Source organism: Apodemus sylvaticus, chromosome 4, assembly GCF_947179515.1.
Source record: "Apodemus sylvaticus chromosome 4, mApoSyl1.1, whole genome shotgun sequence".
NCBI classification, from domain to species: Eukaryota; Metazoa; Chordata; class Mammalia; order Rodentia; family Muridae; genus Apodemus; species Apodemus sylvaticus.
The window spans coordinates 16181626-16192525 of NC_067475.1; the positions used below are offsets into that span (position 1 = coordinate 16181626).

The 10900-nt window shown below is 45.1% G+C and overlaps 1 protein-coding gene and 1 pseudogene across 1 annotated transcript in view; both read left to right on the forward strand.

The window, feature by feature from the left end:
- Sh3glb1 (SH3 domain containing GRB2 like, endophilin B1) overlaps window positions 1–2461 on the forward strand; it is a 33718-nt gene extending 31257 nt beyond the window's left edge. Inside the window, exon 9 of the mRNA XM_052179035.1 lies at window positions 2368–2461. Within this exon, the coding sequence (XP_052034995.1) occupies window positions 2368–2370 (3 nt within the window). The 3' untranslated portion in view covers window positions 2371–2461. The remainder of the gene's footprint in view (window positions 1–2367) is intronic.
- A 37-nt stretch (window positions 2462–2498) lies between these two features.
- On the forward strand, window positions 2499–3133 carry LOC127682598 (60S ribosomal protein L27a-like; annotated as a pseudogene).
- Window positions 3134–10900: the final 7767 nt, after the last annotated feature.

The following is a 10900-nucleotide window of genomic DNA, read 5'->3' on the forward strand; positions in this document are numbered from 1 at the left end:
TTAGAAGGCCACAGCATTAACCAGGCTGAGAATCACAGCTCTAAAGAAAGAGGAGCTCTAGCCACCATACTTCCATACAGTGCCTTTGAACTGGGGTTTAGCTTCAAGACACTGAGAAACCAGTGAAGCAGTATTAAACTAATGTATGCACAGCTCTGTACCTCAGTCCCTAAGCTGTACTCTTGACTCCTATGACAGACTTTTTAAGAATTGTTAATGATTTTTTATTAATACAAGTCATAATATGCTGACAAAAAGAAAAATTTTAGAGATGAAAATAAGGCCTCCAGTTCCACTGTCTGAGACGAGCTGTGACTGGGGCGTGGCCCCCAGGCTCTCTGCACACTGACAGATTTTCTTAACGGGATCAAATTGTACGTGCTGTTTTATAACTTTTTCACTCAACAGTACCATGCCTACCTTGCTGTGTCATGTATTTCTACATCTTTTTTAATGGATGCATGATATTTCTTCATATGTGCCACCTTTTGTTAAACTACTGTTGAATTTTTAGGTTTCCGGTTTTTCACTAATAAACTGCTTTGAAGAACACTGTGCTACTAGCTCGTTGTGTTCCTACCTCTTCCTTAAGTGCTACATGCCCAACATGTGCTTAGGTCCGCAGAGCGTCCTCCCTCCACCTGCCATCTCAGTCATTCCCTGACTGCCTCACGGTCTCTGTGCCGCTGGCAGGGAAGCTGAGATATAGACTGAAAGTTGGTAACGCTGAGCTGACCGCTGCTGGCATTTTCCAGACTAGGCTGTGGAAGGTATAGCGAATTTTATTGGGGGAAACTGAGTTGCTTCCCAACACTCAGACTCTTTCCTTGGTTACCTAGTAGCATTCTTTCTCTAGCTGATGAAAGAGTTAATGGAGGGGCTGGTGGAATGTCTGTGCAAGCCCGAGGACCTGAGTTTGAATCCCCAGCATCACTCAGAGCCAAACATGGTAGCAGTCATCTGGACTCCCAGTGCCTTGACAGAGACATGAAGACAACCAATTCCCCTAAAGCCCATGTGCCCCCAGCCTGCCATGTGCAGCAGCCAAGAGCAAAGCCTAAAGTCTTCCAGGCTCCACAGTCACTGTGACACACCCCCTTCATATTCTCTCCCATACACGAATACATGCTAATCACAGTCGCCTGCCTTAGCAGTCTCCCAGTGACAGAGCCCTCACCTGCACACCTGCTTTCTGAGCCCTAACCCATCCCATCCATTCATTCCTGATGCATATCACCACCCCACTGCCTGCTCTTACTGCCTAAGACTGGAGGAGGAGCAGCAAGCGCCCTCACAACACCTAAGAACGGAAGCTCTTACATGTTATACACACAAACCTAATTCTCCCAGGAGAGCACCTTCACCAGCACGGCTGGTAAAGTGCCATAATGCATCTACAAAACACTCCCACACCTAAGGCTCAGGGAGCATTGCAGAGGAAGAGGCAGAAAGACTGTAAGAGCCGGAGGATCAGGAAATTTGCTGTGAGACTGTGTCTCCTAGTAACATCAGAAGTGGTACCATAAAGTCTCACCAATATGACTGCAGTATGAGCAGAGGACACCAACAGACATGCTAAACTGGGGAACACCCATGAGGCCTCAACCCTAAACAAAGAACTAAAAGCAACTAGATAAGGCTGGGAGAGTGAGAGGTGGGCCTCCGGAAGGAGCACAGTAATGAGTTATTCCATGCCAAATGGTCAGCCCTGAAAACATACAAGTAACACTATACGGAGTCAACATGTTATATTTAGGAATATATAGATGTGTGTGTAACTGCATATATAGACTGCATCAATAACAATTGATTAAAAAGAGGCTGTGAATGAAGAGCAGGGAGGGGTTTATGGGAAGTTTGGAGGAAGAAAAATGAGAGGAAAAATGTAATTAAGACTATCTCAAAAAAGTAAACAGTGACAAAAAGATAAATGTCGTAAGTGGACTCTGCAGGCACGTCAGGGTTCCCTTTGCCCCACATCCTTTGGATTAAAGCTGTCCTTGTCCATTTCTATCTGCATAAGGTAGTTTCTCTTGGAAGTATATTCTCCCCTACACTCTGGCTTTGATTAAGACCATATGACAACATCCACATTTTAACATTTGGAATATAACACTGGGAGTCATTGAGACCTGCCTTATTAAGATCTACCCCCACTGCTATTGCTACAACACAACCCTGCTGCTATTCTGTTTAGACAGAATAGGTTGGTGCTAAAACCACTTAGCTCAGAAATTAAAACTATAGACTGTGGGATACAATATAGACTATAGAATCAAGCAATCTTTCAAACCCAACACTATTACCACTTATGTCTTCGGCAAATTATATGACCTCAATTCCTGTTTGTTTCTTTTTTTTCACAAGTAATACACAGATTGCTATTTCCTGCCTCTGTGGTGTGAAGCATGCAGTAGTTCTGAAACAGGTCCCCGACCAGCAGTGCACCACGTGGAAATTTATTAGAAAATACAAACTCTCGCGTCTCTCCTTTCTGCCACCTCCATGTCATCCAGACTGAGGAAGACCCAGAAACTCCAGGGCCATGTGAGCCATGGCCACAGCCACATCTGGTGAGCACCACAAGCACCCAGGAGGCCATGGGACCACTGGAGGCGCGCATCACCACAGAATCTGCTCTGACAAAGATCATCCAGGTTACTTTGGGCAAGTTTGTATGAGGCGTTGCCACTTGAAGAGGAACCAGAGCTTCCACCCAACTGTCAACTGGATAAATTGTGGATGTTGGTCAGCGAGCAGACAAGGGTCAATGTCGCAAAACACAAGACTGGAGCTGCGCCCATCACTGATGGCATGCGATCAGGCTACTACAGAGTTCTGGGCAAGGAAAGCTCCCTGAACAACCTGTCATCGTGAAGACCACATTCTTCAGCAGAAGAGCTGAGGAGAAGATTAAGGGGTTGGAGGTGCCTGTGTCAGGTGACTTGAAGCCACCCTGGAGGTTAATTAAATGCTAACATTTAAAAAAAAAAATACAAACTCTCTGATCCCTGCTGAATCAGAAACTCCAGAGATGGAGTAAAGCAATGTGTGTTTTAACAAACCCTCAGGGAACATGATGCATATAGAACCTGGTGAACCACAGTTGTGCGAATTAAAAGAATTCATACAACTTGCACATCATAGATAGTTAATAATTTCTAAATAACACTATGAGAATTCCTAACGTAATGAAATGGACCATTCACAAGGAAAATTCTATATGTCCCTTTCATAACAGCCAATTTGACAGCCAGCAGTTTGAGGTTAAGATTTCTGATGAGCATATGACATACACATCCCTATACTTTCACCATAGATATAATGGCAATTTTTAGAAAAAATAAGTAATTGAGATGGTCTTAGAGTTCTATTGCTATGAAGAAACACCACGACCATGGCAACTCTCGTGAAGGAAAACAGTTAATTGGGGCTGGCTTACATTGAAAAGTTTAGTCCATCATTGTTCTGGTTAAGCATGGCAGCACACAGGCAGACATGGTGCTGGGGAGGTAGCTGAGAATTCTACATCTTGATTGGCAGGCAGTAAGAAGAGAAACACTGGGCCTGGCTTGAGCACATGAAACCCCAAAGGCCACCCCCAATAACACACTTCCTCCAACAAGGCCACACCTACTCCAACAAGGCCACACCTACTCCAACAAGGCCACACCTACTAATCCCTCCAAGTAGTACCACTCCCTTATGAGCAAGTATTCAAATTTATGAGCCTTCAAGGCCCAGTCCTATTCAAAATACCACAGAATCATCTTACATCCTAAAAAGTAAAATAGTAGAAGAGGGTTGAGACTTTGCTCAGAAAACAGTCCAGAATCTGCTTCTACAAAGGGAAAACACAAGTGGGAGAGTTTGAGCTTCAACATGCTAAATCATAACTCGGAAATATGATCAGGATAGCTTGGAATTGCTCAAAGCACACATAATTGCCTGGTATGTTCTAAAGAAATCTCATGCATGCATAACAGGATGAACTGTATCCCATGAACCTTCCTGACATTCATTTCATAATAGAACCCTGGAAAACTAAATGAGTTTACCTTCAACACTAGGTGTTTGGATATAAACCAGTTACATGCAAGAAGCTAAAATGATGGTGAGTTTAGAACAATTTGTCATAACCCATTCTTTTAGAGAGCACTGGACAGCAAGTCCAACAGACACTAAATCTGTGGTTAACACAGAAAATAATTCACTTAACTTCATAGGCCCTAAGATTTCTCACTGATAAAAGAAAAATATTAAAATTCAGATCACAAACATCTTTCTAGCTCTTGTATCCCAGTGTTCTTGAGAAAAACCCAAGTTTTTTAAGTTTTAATAATTCAACTAAACCAAACTTACTCACTGGAACAGTATGCACAATTCCAGTGGTGGCTGTTGGGTGGGGTTCTTTTCCTTATATGTTAAATTACAAAACTGCTCAATCAGAATGTTTGGGCTGGTAAGTAACCAGGAGACATTTGGAAATCCCTCTCAACCAGGACTGACCCAGACCTCACCTCAGAGGAACTGGACATACTCCATGCTGACTTTGTAGTGGTTCTGATGAGCCTTTACTAACAGTGACAATGGTCATCCTATGTATTCAGGGTCTTCTATATTCCCTCCAAAAATACAGATAATACAGTATACCTAGCATTTGACCCACTGTTAATGAACACTATCTTCTTTAAATCCAACAAGAAGGTATGTCTGCCCCTGAATCATGAACCCTTCTGTGAGAAGGCAGCAGAGCTAGGTATTGTTTCCCACTCAACAGCCCAGTCTCTCTTTTTTTTACATTTATTTGCATGTGTGCACACATGAAGAAATGTGCATGCCATGATACATGCATGTTGACCTAAGAGGACACAATTGTAGGAGCCAATTCTCTCCTACCAGGTGGTTCCTGGGGACAGCACTTGGGTCATCAGATGGTACCAAGCATCTGTTTCCCCCCAAGAGTCCCAGCTTTAATCAGGGTTTCACAATGTTTTTTTATATATGCCCATACAACATGGCCAATATCTCTTTATTTTCTATGCTGACGGCTTAGAAACTGTTTATGTGGCAGAAAATGTGTTGCTCTTGACTGAACTAAACTAAAAATACCTACAGTCCACTGAGCCAACAGGGGACCTGCTGGCCACATCAACTGCCACAGCTGAAAGAGCAATCAATGCTGGTTTAAGTCAGAAGGTCATGGATATCTTGCATATAAGCATGACTATAAATTCAGTATTCCAGACTAACCCCTACATTTGACTAAATACCACAAACAACAGGACTATTACAAGCCAACATGTAAATATAGTCAGACATAATTGAGTTATCTTACAGACACCATTTTAGTCAAATCATTTCTTGAGTATCCCCTTCCCCTATTGGTCTATCCATCTACCCTTCTCCATGAAACCAACCACTGGCCACAGCCCCTTCTCATTCCAAACCTATTAAACTTGGGGATAGCTAATGTGGAACTTTGTCAGACACCCGGTTCTGACTTCAGGACCATTAAATGTGTCATCACCCACATGATCTCCTTAAATAAGACATCTCAATGGTATTGGGTCTAATCACCTGGCGCCCAGCATAATTTCGGGGTCATGTGTCTTTGATTGTTAGGATGCTGTGACTCAGCATAGCTGTCAAGGCATGAAGAACCAATTATCATGGCTGAACTTCAGAGTTCATCTCATCACTCCACAAGCCAATGAATGGTTAAGGGTTTGCTTAATGCTAGAATGTTCTTTCATACTTGAAGAACATTTTAACCAAGACTTCAGAACAAAAGCTTCCTTTCTGTCTCTCCTTTAAAACTGCTTCCCTGGAAAAGAACAAAAACTGCTTCCAGCCATAAACTGAAATGCTACACCCTCAGTTCTCTAGACCAACCCTAATGAGCACCTTGATGAGTAACACAGTACAATATTCCCAGAAGACAGAAAGAGAGGCCATTCCAACAGTCAACCTGAATAGAAAAGTGTTCTCTGCCTCTCATGAAAATACGAAATCTATGTGATTTTCCTGGGATTTTGTTTGTTGGGGAGTTCTGTTTGTTCATTGCCAGTATGTGGTAAGGCACTTCACTGCCCTGTTTAATGGGATAGGAGCATGTCATTTAAAAGAAAGTAGTTGTGTCCCATGGCATGAACCTGGTGCCAGCCACTGCTGGAGTGCTCCACCATTGTATCTTACCACATCCTTGTAACAGTGCTGTGGTTTGAATTGTTTTTTCAAAGTTTAATCCTCATTTTATCTCGTGTGTGTGTGTGTGTGTGTGTGTGTGTGTGTGTGTGTGTGTGTATGCACATGCCGCGTGTGCGTGAGTGCCACACTGCACTGCACCTGTAAAGGCTAGAGGACAACTTCCAGGACTTGATTCTCATCCTCCCCAGGTAACTGAACTCAGATCATCCTGCATGGCAGGTGAGTCTGCCCCATGAGCCATCATGCTGGCCCCGCTGTTGGTTTATTTCGTTGGAAAAGCAACGTCCTCCTAGCCCAACAATCTATACTGCAGAGATGATTGAACTTAGAGAAATCACGTGCTCACTATTTTCAAGCTGTGAAGACCATTGATGATGTCTGGATCCGAGAACATGTGCCTACAAGTGATTCACACATTCTCATTTTATTGATTTATTTGGAGGGTGTGTGTGTGTGTGTGTGTGTGTGTGTGTGTGTGTGTAAGTGTGGAGAGACCTGAAGTTGACCTCTAGTGTCCCATTTAGTGTCTCACTGAACCTGGAGATAGCTAATGGCTGGTGAGCCCCAGAATCCTCCTGACTCTGTCCTCCTACAGTGCTAGAGTTACAGACACAAGTTACCACACCCAGCTTTGTATGTAGGCTCTGGGAATTTGAACTTGGGTCTTCCTCCTTGCTCAGCAGGAGTCATCTGAGCCCACTGAGTCATCTCCTTAACTCCCAGAGATGTTCGAAGTTGCGTGGGGTTTGATTTTGCTTTGCTTTTTAGGGCAAGATGCCCGACTATTAACTTACATCCCTAGTCCCCAAAAGCTCTTTAAAACCTCTCTTCAGTGATGTAGGGAACAAGCAGTACTAATCCAGGAACTCAGCAGGCTCTTGACAGACCTGTGTCCACATCAGGAGGTCAGCAGGCAATGGCTTCTTCCCTTTGTCATCTTTCACTTTCTTTGCTCACAAGAAGGGTCGGGGTGTCTGGATCCTCTGTCGCTCTCCCCTGCCCTTTTCCCCAAAAGTTTCATCAGAAGAAACCTTGCAAGCTTAGAGAAAGGAAATACTAACAGCCCCAGTGACTTAGGAGTGAATTCAGAGCGACACTGTGCTACAGGTGATTTACACGGGTCCCCTTTGCCCCTGTGAGGGGCGGATCCCCCATCTCTGTGCTCCACCAAAGGAGAAACTAAGGCTCTAACTCACACAGCCTGGGAGAGCCTGGGCTCTGTCCTGAGTCTCCCCATTCCCAAGGCCTTGCTCTAGAGAGCTCCGCCAGTGGACTATTGGATCAGTCTGTGAGGTTTAGAATGGAGGGCCAGTGAGGAATCCCTTCTGCAGTATCCACGAGGCAACTGAACAGGGCCTGCTGTCTGCTGTCCAGGGTGCTTTTCCAGGAAGCCAGCTCTCTTTCCTCTCACTCCTTACCTTGTATTTGTTCCCTCTGACACCTACCACAGATAAGCAGGACCCCTCCTAGCTGAACCTTCAGTATAGGAACCGGAAACTCTACTACGCCCAGCGCAGCTTAGTGGCTTGGGCAGGATCTCTTGAGAGTGGATTACTTAAAACACAGAGCACATTCATAAACTCCAAATGCTGGTGAGGCTCCCAGGTGCATGCACCAAAATCTTCTAAATGTGCCTTAAAATTGATAAGGAAGCCAAATGAGAACTGTGTGGCATTCTGGGAGACCCTTCAATTCCTCTGAATCCGTTCACACGCCTTTCATCTATGCAATGACAATATAGTAGGAAATTCTTATTCAGCTTGGGTTTTGGACCAGTTCATCCCTGTACATAGCTCATTCTGATTCCTGTCACCCCCGCCTTCTATTATTTATCTCCCTCTTCATTCTGTCTCCCGCCCTCTACAAATCCCTTTCTCACAGTCACATCTTTTGAGTCATTCTGTGGCCCAGTGGGTTTAACCAGGGCCATCTACGTGAACTTGAGTTCAGAGCTCTCCATTAGAGCCTGGTGAGTTCGGACAGATGGTACAGTATTTCATGAACACTTAATCAGCTCTTGACAGCACTCCACACATGCCGCCATATTTAATCCTCACAGCATCTGTAGGCATTCAGTACAGTAGGAAGCTCAAGTGACTGAGGCAAAGAGCTAGACAGTTCCATCGGTAAAGCCTTACAAGCACAAAGATGCCCCTGATGCCCCGTGGAAAAACAAAATAGACAGACAGACAGACCGACCGACCGACCCAAAACCAGGTGCCAGATTAACCCACACTTGTAACTGCTGGGGAAGCAGAAGCAAGTGAGTCCCTGTGGCTAAGTCGCCAGCAAGCCTGGCTTACTTGGTAAGGCCCAGACCACTAAAAGAGCCCGTATCCAATAAATGGGCAGTTCCCATGGAATGACACTCAACATAGTCCTCTTGTCCCCATGAGCGCTTGCATACATATGCACACACAGGAGAATTGGAAAGGAAGCATACAGAAGTCAACTGAGTTTCCATAGTCCCAAAGATGATAAGAGTCAGAAGCAGAAACAGAGTTCAAGCATTCTGCATCCCAAGCCAATGTGACAAACGACCTCGCTGGGAGCTGGGGCTGGGGGCTTTACTTACCAGGAGAGTTGGGAAGAAGGCCTGAGGCTGGGTGAAGGCTCTGCTGTGGAGTCAACTCTCAGGGCACACAGGTAGGAATCCCTTGAGAAGAGAGGTGTCGAGAGGCCTAGATGCAAGGACTTCCATAAAGGTTGAGAGGAGTCCAAGAGCCCTCATCATGAAGGAAGGCGGGTCACGGGACCCCGGGAGGTTGTAAGGAATACAAGTAGGCAGTAAGACATTCTACATTCACAGCACACCGGCTGCTAGGCAGATGCTGGCAGACACCCAGACACACGCCTGCATAAACGGTCTGTACACCGTGAGCATAGGCACACACATGGGCTGGCACATAGGCAGCGGTGAGCACGCACAGCCCTACACAGACTAGGAAAGGCAAAAAGTGAAAGTGGAGGCGTAAACTTCTGACCTCAAGGATGTATTTATACAGAATCACACAAAGGCAGCACATTAGCAGGAATGGGTGTGTAACAGATTATGTCACTGTTTACTTTTGGGTCCTCCAGACACATGATGTAAATCATCTTGTACTCACCTATAATCCCAAGGTGCCTAGCATCCGCCATCTTGGCCCATTCCAGATAGCCAAATCAGTGCTGTGCTGTCTAAACATAATCTGCCTTACCTTTCCCTCCCTTCCCTTCAAATGTCGAAGAGGGGGATGCTCTTCACATGGGCTTCAGAAGAGGAAGCGGTCAGTGCACAGGAAGGATCAATGGGATTGCCCCAAGGGATGATGGGGCTTCTTCTACTAGAGTGCAAGTTCCCCTGGCAGGACACCTGAATAAACAAGGATTATACAAACTCCTCTTCCAGACCACTTGTGGCAATGGAATGAGATATCTGAGGTACTTTGTCCTCCTGTGCATGCCCTCCTGTGACTATCACCTCTATGATTGTGCCATATTCTTACACACACACACACACACACACACAACCAAAAGCCACAGTAAAACCCTTCTCAGATGATGTGACCATCGTGAGTTGGAGGGAAGAAACTATTTTTTGCTTCTGAACTTTGAGTAGAACTTCCCCTTGCCTCTGTTAATCCCAAAGATAGGAGGAGAAAACCCACTGTCCCAAATCATCATAGCCAAATTAGTTAAAGCGAGCTTTTCTCTTTGTGAACATGGGTTGCTTCCCCCTAGGTTGGGGTTGGAAAAGTCAGCCTTAGATGTGAGGGAGACAAAGGCTTTTATAGAGCTCAGGGGTAGGGGGATTCCCAATAGGGGTTAATCGGCAGGGTGACAGGAGCAGAACATAACAGGTGCTCAAAACAAGCTAACCACAACAGGCAGTCATAGCAAGCTAGTCATAGTGGGTCTTAGAACCTTTGAAACAAAGGTAGGGTGGCAAGACGGTTATAAATAATGAAACAAAGGCATGATCACCATTCCTGGTACAGGCAGGACAGAACCATGTGCAGTTGAGGTTATAGGTACAGTTCAGTCCTGGAGAATCGAGTTTAGTCATAAACAGCAATGAACCTAGTTTGTCTTCCCTATAAGGTGGTTTTTAAGCCTAAAATGGAGGCAGGCTGGTCCTTCACCTCCACTCATGAAGAGAATAATTCCAGGCCCCTCCTGACAACCCTTTTGCTAGCCTCGCCAACGGGAGACATGACAAAGGGACTCGGCTCCTGCTCCTGTTTCTGCTTTGGCAAACTCCGCCGTTTGCCAAACGAGGAGGCTCAGAAGTTGCAAAATGGAAGGAAGAAGATCACCAAAGGAAAACAGGCTCTGAGTGACTAGAACTGAGAGCAGGCCACAATTTACTGTGAGACCATCTCTCACGGGGGTGGAGGGAGCATCTAGGACAAAACCAAAGCAAACCAAAGGAACTAAAACAGATGCCCTTTCAAAGTTCTCATCAAAAATCTAATGAGCCGTGCTCTGTGGAAGAGATGGTGTTTTACAAACCGAACAGCAGTCCTTCATGATGTCTGGCTCCAGAGCCAGATCTCTCTTTTCCACCCAAAGCCAAGAGAAGCGCTGCTATCTTTGCACCACTGATGTTTTCCTTTGATTGCTTTTTTCTCAAATAGATCCAAGAGGAATAGACATTTGGTTTCATCCTCCCCTGATATATAGAAGCTACCGAGGCTTTTAGAAGATA